This window comes from Mirounga leonina, unplaced genomic scaffold (assembly GCF_011800145.1).
Source record: "Mirounga leonina isolate KUSES-001 unplaced genomic scaffold, KU_Mleo_1.0 Mir_126, whole genome shotgun sequence".
In the NCBI taxonomy this organism is placed as follows: Eukaryota; Metazoa; Chordata; class Mammalia; order Carnivora; family Phocidae; genus Mirounga; species Mirounga leonina.
In genome coordinates this window covers 968,962-992,619 of record NW_023270314.1, presented here as the reverse complement: position 1 = coordinate 992,619, position 23,658 = coordinate 968,962, and the positions used below count along the sequence as shown (strand labels likewise).

The following is a 23,658-nucleotide window of genomic DNA, read 5'->3' as shown; positions in this document are numbered from 1 at the left end:
TAGCCCTAAATGACATAAACTAATGGACTGAATCAGAACACTCTCCTTTTTTAAAAAAGCAAGCATTGTTGAAAAGATAACACTTTGTAATTTAGATCTCTAGATTTCTGAAATTTCTGTGAAGCCTGTATTTAAAAGCAAATTAACAACATTTAGATCAGGTTGGATTTGGATTTTTTCAAGTATTTTCAGTAGGATAGTTAAGTTGATTTGAACCTTTACTTTTCCAACAGAAACATCACATTTCTTTCTGTTGGCAACATTGTCCAATAACTGACTACTGTAATAGTCTCTCTGCACTTTGAGATTTAATATTCTTATTCTATCACACTCAAAGAAATTGCTGCCCTGGAACTTGGGGATGTTGAGACTGCCCTTAAACTTGAGAGTCTCACTTAATAATTGACTGAGTTTTCCCCTCTGTATTATGCCTAAATATTTTGATGTGGGTTTTATTACTTTTGTCTGCGTTAGTAAATTCAGTTTGTAAAATATCCAAAGAACTTTATAATACACAAAATATATCTTAAATAAATTTATTGTAGTGATTTTGGAGCTTAAATCTCTAATTAGTTGATTCAGAAATGGAAGTTACAGGTCTCTGCCAATTTTATTTTTATTAATTAACATGGTAAACATTACCACCAACAATAGATATTAGCTTTAAAAAGATACTGTCTTAAACATGTAGTTCTTATTTAGGCTTCTGCAAGCCTTCATCAGTTTTCTTCTTTTAATTTTTGCTAGAAAATTTGCTTGAAGAATTAATTTTTATAGGGACGCCTGGGTGGCTCAGTCGGTTAAGTGGCTGCCTTCGGCCCGGGTCATGAGCCCAGGGTCCTGGGATCAAGTCCCACATCGGGCTCCTTGCTCAGCAGGGAGCCTGCTTCTCCCTCTCTCTGCCTCTGCTGTGCTCTGTCTGTCAAATAAATAAAATCTTAAAAAAAATGAATTTTTATAATTTTGTAAGTAACTGTGGAGGGTCAGCTATGGTACTATAGACTTCATAGTGTATAGTTTGGTTTCTGTGGTAGAACCAAAGTTGTTTCCTGGATTGTACCATTCTTCCATAAGGTGAACATTTTAAATATTTCATTTAAACACCGGATGTATGGGTTTTTTTAAATTATTAAAAGTAATTTTCAATGAATGAACTTAATTAGACTGATCTATTCAAAGAGTTTATTTAAATCACTACAGACACATTGGAATGCCCTTTTTGTAAGCGTCTTAAATAAATTAAATATATAAAAATGGCCATAAAAAACTGAAATTGAGCAAAAAAAGGCAACTCTTTCAGTGTGCATATGTGTTTCTATCTGTTTCATTAGAATAGGCAAGATTATGCTGCAGTAATAAACCTAAAAACTCAGTGACTAAAAAGAACGAAGTTTACTTTTCCTGTATGTTGCAGCCTACAGTGGTTTGGCAGCAGTGATGGCCGTGTCATAGCCACTCAAGGACTCTGGCTCCATCTTGACACATGCTTTAGTGATTACAGTTCTGGGGAAAAAAAGCATAGTGAATCCTCCAGTTCTCTTAAAACTTCTGTCTGAAAATGGCAAAGTTCCCTTTGGTGAGATGTGTCCACACCAGAGTTCAGCAGGATACATGATCCTCACACAAAGAGAGGTAGCGGATGTTTGTGGTATGACAGTTGACCATACTCTTCTTAATGAGTGAGCATTTGGAAATCATCAATAGTTCTTATAGTAAACTTACAGAATATATGGCTTAAAACTGACCAGGGAAAGGGAATGAACTGTTTTCACTTGATTTTAACATGACAACTTTTAAAACTCATATTGACAGTGCTTTGAACACACATACACACACACACACACACACAATTCTTTATGGTCCAAATGGTGCAGGGACTCTTTTACAGTAACATTTATACCACTGGGGACATTGCCGTTGTTCCACATGCAGTCTGCACAGGGAATAACAGTGTAGTGCACGCTGATTGCCTTTAAATTCCCAGTTGTAGGTCAGCCAGGACCATTCATAAATTTAATGACCACATTACAGTGTAGCAGGATTTTAAACTTTTATTTTGCTGCTGCTGCTGCTGCTGCTTTTTTTTTTGGCTTTTGGAAGGAAAAAAAGGCCAAATTTTAATTTAGAATTTAAATATATAATTGTGTACACTATTAAGAGAAAACTGGTTGCTACAGATAGCTAATAGCTGAAATAACAAAACAATGGAACCATTAGAGATATTGTCAAAATTCACACTGAAATGGAAAATTATAATTTTTTGTAAAGATCCAGTGTTTTTCATTTATTTTTTAAATCTCACACAAATTAGCATTAATTAGATATTGCTAACATTTCTTTTTATCCTGGTCTTTTTAGGTATTACCAATTTTCCCAAAATATTTTGTGAGACTTCCCAGAAGCTGGTGAATGTGGAGGCCTTTGCTCTGGCTGTGAGATCTTATTCTGTACCAAATTTGGGAATATGTACTCCTTTTGAACAGTTGCTTACAGCCCTTCGAGGAAATAAAAAACAGAGAACTGGTAAGTGTGTATGTATGTTTTTTAGTATTAGAAGCAACATAATGCTCATATATGTTCATATATTCTTTCTAACATGTTCTTAATTTATTGTTCTATCAGTGCTCTTCTATCATGAACACTGATAGATTGGCTTATACTTAGATGAGTAGGTTTTCTTATGCATCATGTTATACAGAACAACTTAGTTACAGATCTCCACATTTTTTTCCTACATTTTAGTCCAGTTGTCAGTCTTTTCCTTTATAATTGTTTTTTTGTGTCAAGTAACATTTTAATTTTTTTAATTTTAAGATTTTATTTATTTGAGAGAGAGAGAAAGCAAGAGAGAGCATGAGCCAGGGGCAGGGAGAAGGAGAAGCAGGCTTCCTGCTGAGCAGGGAGCCCGATGTGGGGCTCAATCCCAAGATTCCAGAATCATGACTTGAGCCGAAGGCAGACGCTTAACCAAGTGAGCCACCCAGGCGCCTGTCAAGGAACATTTTTTTTTTTTTTAAATAATGTTCTGTGGGTCTTCTTATTTATGTTGTTAATTCAAATTTTGATTCATAGCAGCTAAACTAATAGAGATCTATCATGCAGGCACAATGGAATCTCTTTATTATTTTCATATGTAATTATAGAAAACATGAACATTAACTGATGATTTTTTGTTGCATTTTGTTTCTTTAATAGCAGTATTTTAATTTTGTTTTATTTTTGTTCAGGTGAAAATGTGAAACCAGATGAATTTATGAATTTGAAAAAATCTCATGAAGTTCAGGCTATGTCAGAGCTGATCAGCAGTATTGCTGATTACTATGGAATAAAGCAGGTAAGAGAATTTCCTTGTATTTTCAAGTGTTAAAATTAGTGCCTTTTTTTTTTTTGTTATACATTTACGTTCTTATCTATGATCACTATCTAGCCTTTGAATGTCATTAAATAATAGCTGATGTTAGTTTTGTCAGACACTTTAAATATGTCCTCTCATTTCCCAATACACTATGATCATAACAAATTTATACTAAAAATAAGATATGACTATTCATGTTTTGCCACAGATTTCACTCTTTTAAATTATCTTTGATAAATTTCCAACTTGAGGCAGCATTATGATAATGACATTCTGCATAATTGTTTGCCACTGGGTGTTCTCAGAACCTGGGTTACCAAGCTATGGTCTGGGGTACCTGCCTCATTATAGTAACACAAAGAAACTATGTTTTAGGACTTGGATTCTTTCACAGTGTCAGAATCACAGTGCATTCCTGTTGTGAAAAGTAGCTTTTGTGAAGCAGTATTGTCTGAAAACAGATGTTAAAATAAAATCAGAGATTGCCTGTATTGACCTATAAAAATAGTGAGTTATTTTTCTTATCCCTGGCTTGTAAAAATAGTAAATTATATTTCTTATCTCTACAAGAACATCTATGGGGGTAGTGGAGGATCTTCCCTCCTTCAGTTTCTATTAGGCATTAGAATCTTTTTCATGGACTCTTCCAGACTTGTGGAGAGTTTGAGGATGATTAGAAAACTGTCACAGCTTGGACTAGGCATGCAGAGCCACTTATGGCAGCGTAGATCTCTAGGTTAGGGGCTAGAGGGAAGAGCTAAGGCAGCAATTTTCAACCTTTTATTTAATGTATCATACCTAGTGGTACCTACATGGATCAGTAACAGGCTTACCATGGCAGTGATACTCAGCTGGAGTAAAAGGGGCAATTACACAGTAATAAACTACTGCCATACATATTACATGGATGGATATTAGAAAATTGAGTGGATGTGGAAAGAGCCAAGATGTCCATCGACAGATGAATGGATAAAGAAGATGTGGTATATATATACAATGGAATATTATGCAGCCATCAAAAGGAATGAGATCTTGCCATTTGCAACGACGTGGATGGAACTGGAGGGTATTATGTTGAGTGAAATAAGTCAAACAGAGAAAGACATGTATCATATGATCTCACTGATATGAGGAATTCTTAATCGCAGGAAACAAACTGAGTGTTGTTGGAGTGGGGGGTGGGGTGGGAGGGATGGCGTGACTGGGTGATAGACACTGGGGAGGGTATGTGCTCGGGTAAGCGCTGTGAATTGTGCAAGACTGTTGAATCTCAGATCTGTACCTCTGAAACAAATAATGCAATATATGTTAAGAAAAAAAAAAGAAGAAGAAGGTAGCGGGAGGGGAAGAATGAAGCGGGGGAAATCGGAGGGGTAGACGAACCATGAGAGACGATGGACTCTGAAAAACAAACAGGGTTCTAGAGGGGAGGGGGGTGGGAGGATGGGTTAGCCTGGTGGTGGGTATTGAGGAGGGCACATTTTGCATGGAGCACTGGGTGTTATGCACAAACAATGAATCATGGAACACTTCATCTAAAACTAATGATGTAATGTATGGGGATTAACATAAGAATAAAAAAAAAAGAAAATTGAGTGGAAAATTAAAGTGTACAGAAGACTACATATTTTATGGTACCATTTTTTTAAAGCTTTTAAGCAAAATAATGGTATATTCTTAATGCAAAAAATGCATGCAAAACAGCTATTAAAGAAGCAAGGGAATAATAATTTGAGAATAGTTGTTACTTCTGGCCTAGGAAGCAGTGAGATGAGATATGGAAGGAAAACATAGTTATGTGCAGTGGAAATACATTTTCATTCGTAGGATGGCTGGTAGGTTCACTGTTATAGCAGATACTATTGGATGCCTAACCCAAATATTCTCGGACATTTCATGGTGTGCCAGCGTGCCTTCTACCTGGCAATATCTGCATTTTCCCCTGTGGGTTTTCTCTGGCTGCCAAAGTAAAGTACTACTTGTATATACGTTCTGGGAATTAATTCTTCCCTTTGAACAGCCTTGAATTAATGATTGATGAAAGTTGATGTAGCCATTTCAGGTAGGATGATTCTGAGGTATGTGTTGTACACTAGCTCCCAAGTGGTATCTTTCTTAATAGCACAGATTTTATTGGGCTGCCTTCCTTTCTCCTTTTCAGTTTTCTACTTCCCTCCCAAATAATTTGCTTATACTTAAATCTTTGCTGTAGAATGTGCTCTGTGATAACCCAAACTAAGATAAGTGCTATTTATTATTGTGCTTCATAACTTTACATTTAGACTACATTTATTCTTTATTTATATGAAACATTAAGTAATAAATAACTTTAAAGTCACACAGCAGATTATTTTATTTCTAAAGTGCAGAGAAATTTTGAAATACTTTAAGGTATCATGTTAGACCTGCTTTTGGGGGACTTGATTATAGCACTGAGGCTTGTCTTTGGGAATGAAATAACCTAAATTAAAGACTTAAAGTCATTCTCTTGAAATCACTTTATAGCAGTATTTGAATCTCACAATAGTAGAGTTTAAAGTCTATTATATGTGTACAACTTTTACTTTTAAAATGCAGATTTAGTAAGCACAGATTTCATGGGGATAGATGGAAACCCAGATTCTGAAATACCTAACTTTACTAGTGACCATAGACACCAGAGAAGAAAACAAAACAGAATTCATTTTTGCCCCAGCTACATTGCTCCCTACATGCCAAAAACCTTTGCCTCTCTCACGCACATTACCAAGGCTTTTTAATTTTTATTTCCAAAATATATTCATTCATTCATACCTGCATGCATGCATCCATTTAACAGATACTTCATTAGCTCCTACCATGTGTCACACACTATTACAGATACTGAGGATGCAGTAATGAACAAAACTAATGATATCTTTGCCCCATGGCATTTATATTCTAATGGGGAAAGATAGATCATAAAGTGATTATACGTATATTTTTTGGTGTGTGTTAGTATACTTTAAAGAGAAAAAATACAAAGCAAAGGAAGTAGCTAATTCAGAGATGGGAGATTAAAGCTGTTGCTAAGAAAGGGAGGAACAACTAAGAACTCGTTTTAAACTCATTTGAATTAAGGCCTCCTTCAGGAGGTAAGAGAGTTACCCATTAGAATATCTGGACAAAAAACTTCTCAGATAGAACGGATAACATGCTCAGTGGACCTAGAGTCGGAGTATGTCTGGTGTGTTCTTGAAACAGCCTGAAAGCCGGATCAGCTCCGTTGGAGAGAGCAAGGGCAAAGCAGTAGGAGCTGCGGTCGGAGTGGTAGAAGGCAGGTCATAAAGTTGTAGAGTGTTAGAGGCCATTGTGATATTTCGGGCTTTTATCCTGAAAGAGATGAGAAACCGTTGGACACACTGGATCACTCTGGTTGCTGTGTTGAGAACTGTTACAAAGCAGATATTTTCACTGTCTTTGCCTTTTTTAACCATAGTCTTTGTAGACATTCAAGCTGGTTCTTTTCAGAAATTGGCTCCTAACCTGAGCATGTGAAGAGTTTTCAGAGTTAAGGCATAAATCCCAATAACAAAAGAGGTTAGTAAGGAAGAGATAAGATTAAAGAATTGAAGAGAGATTTTGCTAAGAGGAGTGGTATGATCAGACTTTGTTTTGTTCTCCTGAGTATAGACTTGAGGGAAAGGAGCAGAGAGACTATTGAGGAGGTTGTTGGCAGTAAGGCAGGCTTAGGGTGCAGTTGCTAAGATTATGGATTTGCTCACATTTCACACATAGGGTATGAGAGAAAGAAAGGAGTCGTAATTTCCACCTGGAGATAAGTATGGAGATACCATTAACTATGATGGAGAATATTATGGGAAAGGCAGGTTTTACAGAGAATATCAAGAACTTAGTTTTGAACATATTAAATTTGAGATTCTTATTAGATATTGAAGTAGAAATGTTTAGCAGACTGTTGGTTATATGAGTATGAAGTTCATGGGAGAATTTCATACTAGAATTACAAATTTGAAAGTCATTAGCCTAGAATGGTAATTAGATCTCTAGGTCAGATAACAAAATATAACTCTTCTAGATGCTGAACTCAAGGAAACAAACTGAGGGTTGCTGGAGGGAGAGGGAGGTATAATTGGGAGATGGGCAGTAAGGAGGGCACTTAATGTCATGAGCACTGGGTGTTATATGCAACTGATGAATCACTAAATTCTATCTCTGCAACTAATAAAAAAAGATACTATGAACCTCCTTATTTAAAAACAAAACAAAACAAAAAAGATGTAACTGTGTGAGGGGATGGCTATGTTAATTAGCTTGCCTGTAGTAGTCATTTCACTATGTATATCAAAACATCATGTTGTATACCTTAAATACAATTTTTATTAAAAACGGCAGACTCAAAAAAATATGTAACTCTTTTTTTTTTTTTTTAAAGATTTTATTTATTTATTTAATAGAGAGAGCGTGAGGGGGAACACAAGTAGAGGGAGTGGGAGAGGGAGAAGCAGGCTTCCGGCTGAGCAGGGAGCCTGATGCAGGGCTCGATACCAGGACCCCAGGATCATGACCTGAGCCGAAGGCAGTCATTTAACCAACTGAGCCACCCAGGCGCCCCAATATGTAACTCTTCTATATGAAGTGTATTACTGTACTAATAGTGTTAAGAAATGTCCCCACTCTGTGTAACAATGTTTCTGTGGGAAAGTCTCCTAAACAGAATTAGGAGACTAGGAAGATACCTCCCACCAGGCATTGGACTGGAAAATCCTTTATTCTCAAACCCATAAAATGATCAGGAAGGAAAAGACTGCTGTGAGTAAAGGGTAATAGGAGATCAGGATGGTGGAGATTTTGCTCTTCAGATCAGATAGTTTGAAGGCAAAATGTTGTATGGCTTATGTTACTTAATTGCACAGAAGTTTTCATTGTGTTGCTGATACCACATATGCTACTAAATTAGACAAATCTGGAGGGGGGATAAAAGTCAACTTGGATCAATAAAATAGGAGTGTAAGTCAACTGATAGATTTCCTAGGAGAATTCGCCCATTACTGAAAAGGTTTTAGATATAATACTGTGAAGACATGATTCTTAGAATTTCTACAGCCATCTTACAACCAGAGAAATTACAAATAAGATGCCCCCAAGGCTGTTTGTGGTTGAGCCTTTGAATGGTTCAGCCACTGTACTGCCAGATTTCTTAAGTGGGGTGGATTTTCTTCATTGTTCAAAACTTGATGTTCTGTTACTTGCAGCCAGGATATTCTTGACTCACAAGTGGAATTGCCATAAACAGATATAGGAACAGGCTCAATTGCCTCTTGGTAAGAAAACATTTATACTGATAGGAACAAATGTACTGATGTTTGTAAGCAACCCACTGGTTGCTAACTTTAAGGTTGTCATCAGCATCAGTAAGTGTGTTTCATAGAAGGAAAGGAATAGAGAGCTTTGCTTTCTCTGGAGTTTCAGATAGGAGAGAACTGACTAATAGTTTCTACTGTATAGCCCTTGTATTCATGAGTATAGGTATGGTATCTTCAGTTAGATTGTAATTCCTTAAAATCAAGATATATAATGCTTCTGTATTTCTCATAATACCTAGCCCAGAGATGAACATAAAAAAGGGCAGAGGGAGTTCTTTGTAAGCTTATTTATGGGAACTATTTATTGGAGTCTTACCTATGAACTGCCTGAATTGCAAGACCCTAAAATTTTTGAGGATTTAATTAATGGAATTACTTCAGATATAAGAATGTTTCCTGGGGGCACCTGGGTGGCTCAGTCGGTTAAGCGTCTGCCTTTGGCTCAGGTCATGATCCCAGGGTCCTGGGATCGAGTCCCACATCGGGCTCCCTGCTCGGCGGAGAGCCTGCTTCTCCCTCCCCCTTTGCCTGCCTCTCTGCCTACTTGTGCTCTCTATCTCTCTTTCAAATAAATAAATAAAATCTTTAAAAAAAAAAAAAAAAGAATGTTTCCTGGAGTGGCTCATACTTATCAGTGTTTAACTGATTTTAGGATAGACATAAAATTAGATACTGATTTCTTATGATAGTATTCCTGTAATTATTTATTTCTTATGAAATGACATGGCAGTACAGTAACAATCTCGGTAATATTTAATTTTCTTATTTTTAGTTTTATTGAGGTATAATGTACATATTCAGCAATTCTAGGTGTACATGTTGATGAACTTGGTGTGTACAGTTGTGTAACCACCACCATAATCAAAAATATTTGCCATCATAAAAAGTTTCCTCATGCCCTTCCACAAGCTATTTCTTTCTCCACTCTCAGGTAACTACTGACCTGCTTGTAGTTGTTGTTTTGTTTTGAAGTAAACTCCTCCCCCAGCATGGGGCTCAAACTCATGACCCTGAGATCAAGAGGCATATGCTCTCCCAACTGAACTAGCTGGGCACCCCTGACCTACTTGTAGTTTTGAATTTTCTTTTTTTTTTTTTTGCCCTTTATATATATATATTTTTAATTAACATATAATGTATTATTTGTTTCGGGGTACAGGTCTGTGATTCATCAGTCTTACACAATACCCGTAGTTTTGAATTTTCTAGAACGTCATATAGGTGGAATCAAATAGGATGAGGACTTTTGTGTTTGAATTGTTTCCTTCAGCACATAACTTTTGAGAGTCATCAATGTTGTATTTACTCTTTGTTTCTCTTTAGGACATGGTATATACTACAATTTGTTTTGCCACTTACAAGTTGATGGACATTTGCGATGTTACCATTTTTTTTTTAGCTGCTATGAATATTCACATATAAGACTTTGTGTGAACATGTTTTCATTTATCTTTGGCAGAGAGCCTGAATTGGGATTTGTAGGTCATGTAATAGGTGTACGTTTTACCTTTAGGATAAGCTACCAGTGTTTTTCAAAGTGCCTGAACCACTTTACATTTGTGTGTATCTCATTATGATTTTAATTTGCATTTCCCTGATGACTAGTGATGTTGGGCATCTTTTCATATTGCCCATTTGTATATCTTCTTTTGTGAAGTGTGCATTTAAATATTTTGCCAATTGTTAAGTTGTTTGCTTGTCTTATTTTTGAGTTGTAAGAGTTCTTTGTATATTCTGGATACAAACCATTGGTCAGATATATGTTTTGCAAATATTTCTTTTTTTAACTATGTACTTTTAATAGCAAAATTTTTAATTTTGATGAAGTCTGTTTTTTCAGTTAGTTCTTTTGTAAAAGCAAATACTTTTTATGTCCTGCGTAAGGAATCTTTGCCCCCTCAGTGTCACAAAAATGGTTCTCATACTTTCTTCCAAAATTTAATAGTTTTTACTATCACATTTAGATTTGTGATATAACTTTTTTAATAATTTTATTGTTATGTTAATCACCATACATTACATCATTAGTTTTTGATGTAGTGTTCCATGATTCATTGTTTGCGTATAACACTCAGTGCTCCATTCAATACGTGCCCTCCTTAATACCCATCACCAGGCTAACCCATCCCCCATCCCCCCTTCCCTCTAAAACCCTCAGTTTGTTTGTCAGAGTCCATAGTCTCTCATGGTTCATCTCCCCCTCCGATTTCCCCCCCTCCGTTTTTCCCTTCCTACTATCTTCTTCTTTTTTTTTTCTTTTAAACATATAATGTATTATTTGTTTCAGAGGTACAGGTCTGTGATTCATCAGTCTTAAACAATTCACAGCACTCACCATAGCACATACCCTCCCCGGTGTCCATACACTTTTAATTAAGTTTTGTGTTTGCTGTGTGATAGGTAAAGTTCACTTTTTTCCCCGGACAGACATCCATTATACTAGCACCATTTGTTGAAAAGATTATCTTCTCTATTGGATTACCTTAGCTATTTTGTCAAAAATCAGTTGATTATATAAGTTTGGGTCTATTTCTGTATGCTGTTCTTTTCTATTGATTTATTTATCTGTTTTGATTAAAGCACTATGCTGTTTTTGATTACTGTAGTTTTATATTAATTCCTGAATCAGGATAAATGTTCCAACGTTATTCTTTTTCAAAATTGTTTTGGTTATTCTAGGTACTCTGCCTTTTCATATAAACTATAATATCTAGTTGTCAGTTTTTTAAGAAACCCTGCTGGGGTTTTGATTAGGATTGTGTTGAATCTGCAAGTCATTTTGGGGGATTGACATCTTCATTTTAAGTCTGTGCCATTTCGTGAACATGGTGTATCTTTATTTAGATCTTTTAAATTTTTTCTCCGCTTAAAGTTTTCAGTGAATAGGCCTTGCAGAACCTTCACTAAATTTATTCCTAGATACTATATTTTTTTGCTATTTTAATTCAGTTGGTTTTAAATTTTATTTTCTAATTGTTCTTTGCTACTGTATTGTATATGTTCTGTTGGTTCATTATGAATTTCTAATGATCCCGTATCCTGACACATTGCTAAATTCAATTGCTAGTTGTTAGTTTTGTATATTCCTTTAGATTTTCTACAGATGCAATCATGTCATCTATGAAGAAATACAGTTTTATTTCCCATATTTATATCTTTTACATCTATTCCTTGACTTATTATAGTGTCTACAACCTCCTTTAAAATGTCAAATAAAAATGATGAAAATGGTTGGTTTTTAGTAGGAATCAAAAATTAAAAAACAAACAACAGGTTGTATAAATTACACAACCATTTCTTTACTTGCTTTTTAAAAAGATATTGAGAATGCTTTCTGTTCTCATCTGACTAAAATCCTTTATTTCATTCTGTTTTTCTTACTTTAGGTAATTGACCTGGGTTCTGGAAAAGGCTACCTAAGCTCTTTTTTGTCCTTGAAGTATGGCTTAAAAGTTTATGGAATTGATTCATCAAATACCAATACTCATGGAGCTGAGGAGAGAAACAGGAAATTGAAGAAACATTGGAAAGTGTACCATACGCGGTCAAAATTAGATGTCAATGGACTGGCATTAAAAATGGCAAAAGAAAGGAAAGTGCAGAATGAAATTAAGTATAAAGTAGATATTGAGGGAATATGTAACAACAGTCCTGAAAATCAAGAAAAGATGTTTGCCTCAGGTTTTTTGCCAGATTTTTCAGATTCTCTAATTTCTAACATTAGAACACAAATGGAAAACCTACATGTGTATTCACATCGAGAAGAAAACTTGTGTTTTGAAAATGCCTTTGCTCTTATAGACCTTTTGCCTATTAATGCCATAGAACCTGCTTCATTCCAAACACCTAAGAGAAAAATGTCTGAAGCAAATAAAGAGAGAAGAAAACTGACATCAAAGTCAAATGAATCAAATATATATTCACCTTTAACATCTTTTATCACTGCTGATTCAGAACTACATGATATTATTAAAGATCTGGAGGTGATTTCACTTTTGAATTCCTTAATTTAATTTATAAAAATGCTCTAAGACATGGAATTAAATATTAATAGTAGCTTACTTAACTTTATCTTTTTGATTACATTAATCTAAAGGGCCAAGAAATATGATCAGAGGCTATATACAAACTATTATAAGAATCTAATATAAGATTAGCTAAAAGAATGTTTCTTGAGTTCTGTAGTGAATTAGCAGTTTAATAACTCAAATTAACCAATACCTTTCCTCCCCTCCCCATAACATACATATACAATATTTAAATATTTTACTATTAGGATAAAATAGTGATTGCATATTTTTGTCTGATACCTGATAATGTTATTAACTAATAGTATATGATGAATATAGTAAAGAATGAAATTAAATTTTCTTGTAATACCTTTAGGGAGAGCTAAGCTAAGTTTAAAGAGAGAGATTTATGCCTCTGTTGTTCTACCTCTAATTAGTAATAGACCCTCCCTCTCTAAATTCCTTTCTACTTACAATGTTGTAACATCTAAATAAAACCTACCCAAACTGTCTAGTTATTGAGAAAACAAAATAGTTGCACAACCCTCCAAAAACTTTGAAGACAGTGGCGGTTGAAGCAACTGAATGTTCTATCAGGTCAAAGCTACTTACAGGTACATTTTTTTTGTTTAGAAAGTTTAGACTTAAGCTTTGCTTAAGGTCTAGAATACATGGCGTAAAAAAACATTTTTAGTAGAATAACTTAAATAAAATAATTGCATTTGTTCTGAAGATAGTTATAAAAATATACTTTACTCAAAACTTAACATGTCTATTATTTTGAATTTATAATAACATGATGATGATAATAAGAATAGAAAACATGTACTGAATTTTATTGTGTGCCAGAGGTTGTACTAAGTCATTTACCAGTATTAGCTTACTTAAATTTTACAACAGCCCATTGAGATAGGTACTGTTATCCTTATTTTACAGACGAGGAATTAAGACACTGAAGAGTTAAAACAAACTTGGTATATTGATTAAGATCTGTGAATGTATGTGTGTGCCCATTCTGTATGTGTGTACATTAAAAAATTTTTTTTATTGAATTTAATATTGCTATATTTGATGTAATGAATAAACTATACTTTTTTGGTGTTGGAGTAGAAATGCCAACTTAGCACCACTTATTCTGTACGGCAGTATTTTATACGTTTCGGTAGGCAATTTGTGAAGAGGTAAATAAAAATATTGACTAGAAGCTGTAAATGTATCTCAAATCACAAGTTTGTTCTAGTAATACGTGCTTCATTTGACTATCCAGTCTTTAATTTGGCTAGTTATTAAGCAAATATTAGTTGTAAAAGAGATCAGAGAAAATTCAAATGGATAAGTAACCAAAAACATTAGAAAATCAATTCAAAAGTATGTTAGTTGTGATAAAAGATCACAGTCATTTTGCCTATAAAGGAAATTTAAAATAAAAAACATATACTACTTTCTAGGTAGAATTTGATCATTTTTAAAAGCTCTGTATATTCCAATGAACATTTAATATCTTCACCTGAAATTTTTTTTAGGCTTCCTCCTAATTGCCAAAATTTATTTTTTCTTCTCATTTTCAAAGGATTGTTTGATGGTAGGTCTACATACTTGCGGTGATCTTGCTCCAAATACTCTGCGAATATTTACTTCCAAGTCTGAAATCAAGGGAGTTTGCAGTGTGGGTTGTTGCTACCACCTCTTATCTGAAGAGTTTGAAAAACCACATAAAGGTACAAAGTTTCCCATATCTCTTAATTATATTTATTTGAGCATAACGACTGTTTTCTGTCTCTCCTTTTTTCTTATTGTTGACAATAACATTTTGAATTAACATTTGAGAGAATACCTGATCTAAATATTCTTGTAATTTTAATGTTACATCAAATGCAAGTTGATGTGCTATCACCTTATGTATTTTATTATAGTTTCTTTGTTCATAAAATGGTCTTAATGAATGCTAAAAACTGCAAATACTTAAAAATTTTATGTGGCACATTTTAGAGAACTTCTGTTTAAAAATACTTGTATGATATATATTTGCTTAAATAGTAAAGCTAAATTATTTTGAGATGAATATGTAGTTGCAAAGTTTGCTTTCATTTCTAAAGCCTCTGTTTTGTAAGCTATATTACTATTTCTCAAAAAAAACCCCACCAAACTTCCTTACTGTATTTTGAAGAGTCAACATACTCTGATTTTAAAAATCTGCATAACTGTGCAGTTGCATCAAAATAGTATTCAAACTACTCCCTGGACTGAGAAGGTACCTGAGGAACAAAATACAGAGTACTCTGGTAGGACTTGAAGCATCTCATAGCCCTTCATCCAGAGCGGCTCCTGAAACTCCTCTGTCTGATCCATTTTATATGTTCTATCTCTCCATGAGATATGCTTTCAAAACCACTGGTTCAGATTAGATGGTTATTTAGTCTATTAACATTAGCAGTTCTCTTTTCTATTGGTATAAGGAAGTCTTTATCAACATCAACCATCCCTTGCTAAGAATTTTTACATCAGGAAGATGTGTGCATGTGGATGGTATTGTATGCTCTTCTCAGTTTTAAAACCCAGGTGAATATGAAATTTTAATTATTTTTCATTTAGCCATATTCAAGAAGTAAAAATTATGATTGTATAATTCTACTGAAATTTGACTGGATGAGACAGGTCATCCTTAAAACCGACAAAGATTTTTGTGAGATAAAAGTTCATTGAATTTGAATTCTTTATGTGTCTTAAAAAGTAATTTTTAGGACAAGGTGCACAAAAGTAAAGTTGAGAATATATGGAGATACACGAGTGAGAGAAAACAAATTGACAAAAAGTTAACAATTTGATTTACATGGAGAATATATATATTTGTTATGCCATTACTTCCAACTTTGAGTACAAAAATTTTCAATGTAAAAATTTGGGGAAAAAAGTGAACCTAAAATAGAAAAAAAGTATTTATACCAAAGTATATACACAAATATTTACATTATTTTACAGTCTTATTGTACATCTTTCCTAAAAGAAATGAAGAATGACCTTCAATACAATCACAGTTGTATAGCTTTTAAAATATTAAATGAGTAGTTTTCCTGCATCAGCAATAAGGTAAGATTTTATGTAGGGGAGGTTTGGTTCTTAGTTCAACAGCTTCCTGTTCTATAGGTACAGTTAAATGGGTTTTTGTTTTGTTTTAATAATTGGCTCATTTGGGGTAGGTATAGATGCCTAGTGTTTTCTTCAATCCTGAAGTATTGTCCTACAGTATAAGATCTTTAATGTCAGGCGCTCCTCATATGCTATTTTTTATTTATTCAATCCTAAATAGTTATATTTTCTGAAAACAATGGTACTTTAATTTCAGTAAATCAGAATTTAGTGAACAGATGGTCATTTCACTGTAGAGTTTGGAGAACACAAAATATGGAAAGAGTGTTTCCCTCTATTTCCTAATCCTCCAACATTAGTTCAAAAGAGTGTAGTAAGTGCTGTAAGACAGAATATTATACTTGTGTTATAGCAGAATAACATGTAGCTTAGTCTGTGATGGGGGGGTGGGAGTTGAGGTTATGTTCCCAGTGTGGCAAACCCACTGTGACTTAAAAGATCAGTAGGAGTTAATCAGACGAAGAAGTGGGAAGGGTATCGCAGACAGTAAACAAAGGCTTGGGGTGATAAGTGTTCAAAATCACATTTGCTTCTCTTTGCTTTCCATAGTTACTGTTTCTCTTTGTCTTTTTTCCCATCTTATTTTTCCTTATGTCTTTCTCAGCAGTGATAATGATAATCCTAATGGTCATTTCAGTGGGTAGAAAGGGGCAGCTTTTAGAGTGAATGACTCCTCCATTTTCTGATTTCAGTTTACCCATAAGTCATTTCCTCAGAATCTCTTTGGTTCTCTTAGTTTATTTACTTAGTATCTAGTTATTCATAGAATAATCTTTGGGTCTTCTGGGAAAATTAGTTAAACCAAATAACTACAGATTTTCATACTTCGGAAATGGAAGTCTCTCAGTTAACAGATCTCAAGCTTTGGTCTTGGATCCTTTCCTTCTCTAGAGTGGAAGTTGCCATTGTTCACTAAGTGGATAGGACATTTTTAGTCAGAGGATTTAGATAAGAAAAAGTGTTGGGAAGGTTTGTAACAACAGTGACTGGCAGCTACAGACTCATTTTCCCTCCTTACAGACAGAATTAATTCAGGGAAAGGTTTTCTTATCAAAAATATCTTAACTGAGAATCACTGAGATTATCAGGTAAACTGATAATACTAGGCTTAACTGACAAAAGCAAGTATTAGTATCTTAGTGCTGCTTGTTTTCCTTATGCATACCTGAAACAAACAGAAGGTTGGGAGTTTTGCTTGTCAGGAAAGCAAAGAATAAGCAGAAAGCAACAGAACTGAGTATTATGATGAAGTAGGTGGAGATACATACAACACGAGTACCTTCAAATACTTTGGAGGTCAAGCAAAGAGGTGGAAAGCCAAAAGATAGGAGAAGAATAAGTGATAGGAGTAACAAAAGCAACCTTTATTTGTGTTGCAGTTTTGCCTAGCTTTGGACTGCCACATTTTCTCATCTCAAAAGCCAGATGGCAAAGGTAACTTACTCCCTTTTCTCTTTCCCACACCTTTATCTCCATTTTCTTGCCTTATCTTGGCTATAGGAAAAGGAAGAAGATATGAACCATCTCCTGCAATTTTTATAACAGTGTTTCTCAATTCTGGCTGCCCAGCTGGATCAAATATGACACTTTCAGTATATAGATGCCAGAGACCTGCTTCTGACCTTCTGAATTATAATCTCCAGGAATAGCACTTGAATATAAATATTTTTAAAAAGCTCTGTAGGTAATTCTGATGAACAGCATGTTTGAAAACAAGATATTTATTATGGTTCCATAAGAAGACATACAGAATTTGAAAAGATGATTTGTAGAAATATATTCAATATTATTTATAGTCATTTCAACCTCTCCCATGCACAGACTTAGAGACTCTATTCACATGCCAGTTTGTGGATCCAAACCAAAGGCTGAACCCAAAAGAGGCCCAGGAGGGTGTATCAAAGTCCAGGGTGCAGAGTGCTAGAGTAATTAGCCCAAAAAAAGTCCTTAAAATATGGAGCTCCGAATAAAACCTGGGGAAACCAAACATAGAGGGCAGGATACCATGTAATAAATGCATAATAAACTTAAGGGCTAGAAACTAGACAAAATCAAGGGGAAAAAGCTAGGACAAGCAAAAGAATATCCAAGATAATTATGAATACTACTAGAATTTTGATAGCTTCTTTGTTGAAGAGAAGGAGTGTGTGTGTTTGGGGGGTGTGTGTGTATGTTAAGGCAGACAATAGCAGTTTGTTATGGACTATATTGCAGTAACTATTTGGATAGATAGAATATGGATATAGTCTCGTTTTATATATACAGTGTATACTGTGTAGTTCTATTCCTTACTAAAATAGAAATCCATCACTATACAGTTTGATCATTATATTAAACTAACTTACAGGGCAAGGGGTTTGCATGCACAAAGTTAGCATATTTCCTGTCATATATCTAGCACTTGGGTTCCATGGAATTATATCTCTGAAGGTCAAGTGTGTCATGTGTCTCTCCCTTCATATCTTATACACCTGCCCCTCACCCTTGCTTTGTTTGCACAGCTGTTTTTAAGTTTGAATTGGGGCATGGTAGCCCCTTGGGATGTAAATTTGAGTTATTAATAGTCCAACATAGTATAGTAGAAAAGTCTGGTATGTACACTGCAACTTTTTATGATGATATGTATTATGTAAACAATATGTGTTTTACATGATATGTTTACCCAGTATGCTGTGGTAGACCGTAGAGGTGGTCTGCCATGAATGTCAATTTTCAAAAATACCTCAAAGCTCTCTGAGTCATTATGAATACTGAAGTTATACTATATGTTTTAAAAACTGCTTTTAAATATTTATATATTATGAGCCAGTAGTTCCTAGGAGAACAAGAAATACCAGAAACAGTTTTATTGCAGTGCTTTATAGAACATACATATTTTCCCAAGCTTGAATTGTTGCAGTGTGTTGTTTTAATATTGATTATTATTGTTATAATTAATTTGAAATACTTACATTACTTCTCCTTGAAGTTGGAGAGAGAAATTCTTTTGGATATTTTTCCTGTAAAGTTAGAAAAGTTACCTATCTAGATCCACATATCTCTTCTTCCTTGCTAACTGAACTATAATTTTGTTAAGGCATCAGTCTTTAGGAAGATTGTGCCCTTCTATAGCCTCAGAAATAGATGACTTTCTTTTTTATTTTTTAAAGTAATCTCTACACCCAACATGGGGCTCGAACTCACAACCCTGTGATCAAGAGTCACATGCTCTTTCAACTGAGCCAGCCAGGTGCCCCAGAAATAGGTGACTTTCAATCTCAACTAATTATGATAATTTTATTTATTTAGGAATAGGTATGAGACACAATTCTTAACAATGAAGCACGAGAAGCATATCTCTAAGGGGGTTTCCTAGGAAATTGTGGTTTTTTGTTGTTGTTTTGTTTTTTTCTTAAAACTGAGCAAAAGGCAGGAAATCACTTTTTTTTTTTTTTTTTTTTTTTTTTTGCCTCTGGACTTGGTCATTTGTATGCGTTTGTTCAGCCTAACAGAAATATCTCTATATCTGCCTGTTATGTATACTGTCAGAAATTGGTGTTAGTGCTCTGAATCCTTCAGGCCCAGTCTGAGGGACAAAAGGTAATTTTACTTTTCTTCTAAGTTTATATGATCATTGCAGAGGCTTAGGAGTACAGGAGGAGTAGAGAAAGATCTAGGACCCTGGAGAGTCACATCAGGCAGTTTTATAGAAGTTCTTCCCTGGCCTCAATAGAAAGTCACTACTAGGAGCACCTCTTGTCGGGGACACAGATTGGTGCTTGGTCTTTCCCGACCCCATCCCCAGTCCAGTGCCAGGCAGTCTTCCAGTATTGTTAGTGCACTCCAAATACTGCATATCTGCAGATCACATGAATGGTGTAACCTTTGAAAGCCTGCGGTATACCTTCATGTTTACCCCCAGTCTTAATGTGTTACAGGGTATTAAGGTGATTCTCCCATTTTTGCTTTGTTTTTGCTTTGTTTTGTTTTTAACCAGAGGAGGGCTGTAGGTAGTCTTTTAGTAGCATCTTTCAAGCTGGTTCTGCCATTTCTCTATCAAATGGAAATATTTCAAGGGCACATGATAGCTCTCATATTGTAGATTCTCTATTTTTGTCACCAGTAGGAATTTTAAGGGAGCTAGATACTTATATAGTCATCTCTTCACTGTCTTTGAGGATTAACTATTGATATAATTGCTTTAAATTTAGAGGTACTTCACTGGGAAAGGCATCTGGAAGTTGAAAAGATATTGAGCATATCATTTGAAAATGCAACATACTGTTTAAAAATAAGCTTATCTTGTATTTAGAGATCTTTCAGATATCCAGTATATGGTATTAAAAACTCCTAAGACAATATTAGCTGGTTGGTGTCAGCATTAAACCATGCATTGTATCATACAGAAAGGTATGACTAATTTCTTAGCCAAGTTAATAGGAGTGAATTATTCCCATCATTGCAACAATACATAGAATTGCTGTCTTTTCAGTAAAGGCAATATTTTCTGACACATATGTATTTTATTAAATAAATCTTTTTGCCTACTATGGTCTTTTAATACTGGAAGTTTGAGGGATGTAGAGGAACAAAGCATGGTTTCTCTTTTCAAAACAGCATGTATTTGATTTCCATTTCTAGCAGTGTGGGGGATGTGATTTTTCTGAGGAACCCTCCTACAGTTCAGCTAGATCCTGGTTAAATTAGAACATGTATTTTTTTAAGCATTGCTGAGTCCACAAAAAATAAGGGAAATCTCTATGATTCAAGAAAAATCAAAACCTAAAAGTTAAAAGGAGAGACAAAGAAGAGGAGTTGAAACCAGAGCAGGGAACTGGAGCCATAAGGTAGCTGACAGTGTTGTCCTGAGGCAAATGCTTCTCACAGTGGGATCTAGAGACTAATATTGGGCCTCCTGCATAGTCAGGGAGCTAAACCTGGAAAGTCCATACTAAGCCATGACCTTGAAGAGACAAAACAGTTTTCAGTCAGATCTATACAGAAAATCCTATGAGGGAATACTTCCCAAATTCAGGCCCTTGGAGTTTCTGTACATTAAAACCTACCAAATACAAGCTCAGAACTTAACTAAATCACAAAATATGTCTGGCTGGACATAACCTGAATGCTACTTGCCCCTATTCAACTAAAAGTACTGAATATAGATAGTTAAATTTTGTTTCTGAAAAGCATTGAAATACTGGAAAGATACATAGTATTTATCAGGTCAACATGTAGGAGAGTGTAGGAGTCCACAGAGATGATAGAAGCATTGAAGCCATTAAGGTTGTTTGTATACCATGGGAAGTAGGGCTTTGGTGTCATGGTCCTATAAGGGGTAGGCTGCAAATGATAAACCTATACTTAGGCACACACAGAAGGAGTCTCATAGACACACTCTCACAGGTTGAGACCACAAAGGTGAGGACTAAAGTCAGGGCAGCAGTAGTAGGAATAGAGCAAATTAGGAGAATTCAAGAAACATTTAAGATTGCTTATAGAATGGGATATAAAGAAGCAAGAATTGTCAAGGATTATTACAAGGTGTCTGTTTTCAGCCACTGTGTAGGTGATGTATTGTGAACTTACACGGTAGCAAACAGTAAGGACAGACCAAGTTTCAGGGCCAAGTTTTGAACATGTTTAATATTTGAGATTGCTTTCTGTATGAGTGATCATATTTTGGGAAAGTTTTATAAATACATCTAAATACATGGAAATGGAGCTATTGTAGTAATCATAGGATTTGTTTTTTTTCTTATTTTCCAGAAAATCTGTAAAGTGGTAGCTGAAGTGTTTCATCTGGTTTAAGAATGTGGAGGCCAAGGTCTCTACAGTTTTATTGGCCTTTCAGTTATGGCTTATTACATAATGGTTGCTACTGCTCCAGCCATTACAGTTCAAATGAGAAGAAATATGAAGGGGAAAGAGTTTCTCCCATCTGAGACAGTTTCCTTTATAGAACTTCCTTTCAGAAGGCTAGGAAATGTAACCTTCTAGATGGGTACATTGCACCTCCAAATGAAATCAAGATTTTGTGAGTGAGAAAGAAGGAGAAGCTGGGCATTAGGTGGGCAATTAGCATTCTCTGCCACTGTGTGGGTATGTGTACGTGTGCACACACAGACGCCCATGTGTAGTATTAACGCGTGAATAAGGCACAAGAAAGAGGAGAGTATAAAGGAGAGTGGGGAATGTGACAGTATGTATGTGAAGCAGAATGCAATCATATCCATCGTCCTCTTCTTTTAATAATTACAACTCCTCTTCTGAGATCCTTTGTGATACGCCATCTAGTATAGGTTAGTCTGAGGTCTTGTTCTGAATGCTTCTCCTTTGTGTGAAACTTGTACCTTGAGACTGTAACTGTATTTATGTACCATGAATGTACACAAGCTGACAATAGTAGCAACAACAAACAATAACATATGTGATTTATGAATTGATTGTGAAGATATATGATTTATAAGTGATTTCTTAGAGATAAGAAAAAGGAATGTAAGTGTTAAAAGAACCATTCCAGCTAAAATGTAAAGATTACTTCCTGTTTAAGAGATCAGAAAAAGCTTTATGAAGGTAGTAACTTTTGAGTTGAGCTTTACAGTGTAAGATTTAGATAGGCAAAAATGAGAGGAGCATTCCAAGCATCGGAATGAGGTAGGTTAAGTTAAAGTGCAGTAGGTCACTCATTGGAAATGGATGAATTCTCTAGCTAGGTGGTAACCTGATTCCTAGGAAGTATTGAAATGTTGAAGAGTAGGGCGCCTGGGTGGCTCTGTTGGTTAAGCGTCTGCCTTCAGCTCAGGTCATGATCCTGGAGTCCCAGGATCGAGTCCCACATCGGGCTCCCCGCTCAGTGGGGAGTCTGCTTCTCCCTCTGACCCTCTCCCCTCTCATGCTCTCTTTCACTCTCTCTCTCTCTCAAATAAATAAATAAAATCTTAAAAAAAAAAAAAAAAGAAATGTTGAAGAGTATTGAAAGGGGCTCATCTATAAAGTCCATTTTGGTAATGAAAACTTTTGAGCAGAACAGTAATGTGACCAAGAGCAAATGTTGTAAGACCTGTGATTCTCAACCATGAGATTTGCTGGGACCCTAACAGTGGGGAAAGGAAAATAAACCAGAAACCATGGGACCAATGTTAGGGGAACTAACCCAGCAGAAGTATTCACCCCAAATCAGGAAGCCAGTTCCTTATTGGTATTCAAAAGGCAAACTCCAGGGACTCATGGGTGGCTCAATCAGTTAAGTGACTGACTTCGGCTCAGGTCATGATCTTGGGGTCCTGGGATCGAGCCCCACATGGGGCTCCATGCTCAGCGGGGAGCCTGATTCTCCCTCACCTTTTGCCCCCCCACCCCCGCTCTTGCTCTCTCTCATGCACACTTTCTCTCTCTCTCTCAAATAAATAAAATCTTAAAAAAAAAAAAAAAGGCAAACTCCAGTCACATATGAGTTGGCATCTATTATCAAAGGGTCTTATTGGAAAGTTGAGGACATGCAGCAGTAGTTTCTGACCAGGTGGAAAACTACCCATATTGGTGCATAAATGCTAATCTTTTAATTACTCTATGTGAAGCACTATTCTAGGTACTTTACTTTTATTGACTCCTTTAGTCTTCATGACATTCCTGTGAGGTAATAATGTTACCATTCCCATTTTCATTATTCTTTATAACACCCCTATAAGGTAATACTATTATTATCATGGCCATTTTCAGGTGAGAATACTGAGTGACAGAGAGGTTAAGTAACCTGCCTAAGATCATATAGTTAATAAGTAAAGGAGTTAGAATTTTAGCCCAGCCAGTCTGGCTCTAG

At 35.3% G+C, this 23,658-nt stretch overlaps 1 protein-coding gene across 6 annotated transcripts in view; it reads left to right on the top strand.

Annotated features, from left to right (window-relative positions):
- The window catches only part of METTL25 (methyltransferase like 25), a 150,762-nt gene that overhangs the window by 20,667 nt on the left and 106,437 nt on the right, over nucleotides 1-23,658 (top strand). For all 6 annotated transcript variants that reach the window (XR_004678702.1, XR_004678704.1, XR_004678703.1 and 3 more), the window contains exons 2-5: nucleotides 2,359-2,523; nucleotides 3,228-3,334; nucleotides 12,087-12,683; nucleotides 14,281-14,428. Coding sequence is in view for 2 of the 6 variants with exons in the window: in XM_035002055.1 (XP_034857946.1) it covers nucleotides 2,359-2,523; nucleotides 3,228-3,334; nucleotides 12,087-12,683; nucleotides 14,281-14,428 (1,017 nt within the window). In the remaining 4 variants the exon portion in view is untranslated. The remainder of the gene's footprint in view (nucleotides 1-2,358; nucleotides 2,524-3,227; nucleotides 3,335-12,086; nucleotides 12,684-14,280; nucleotides 14,429-23,658) is intronic.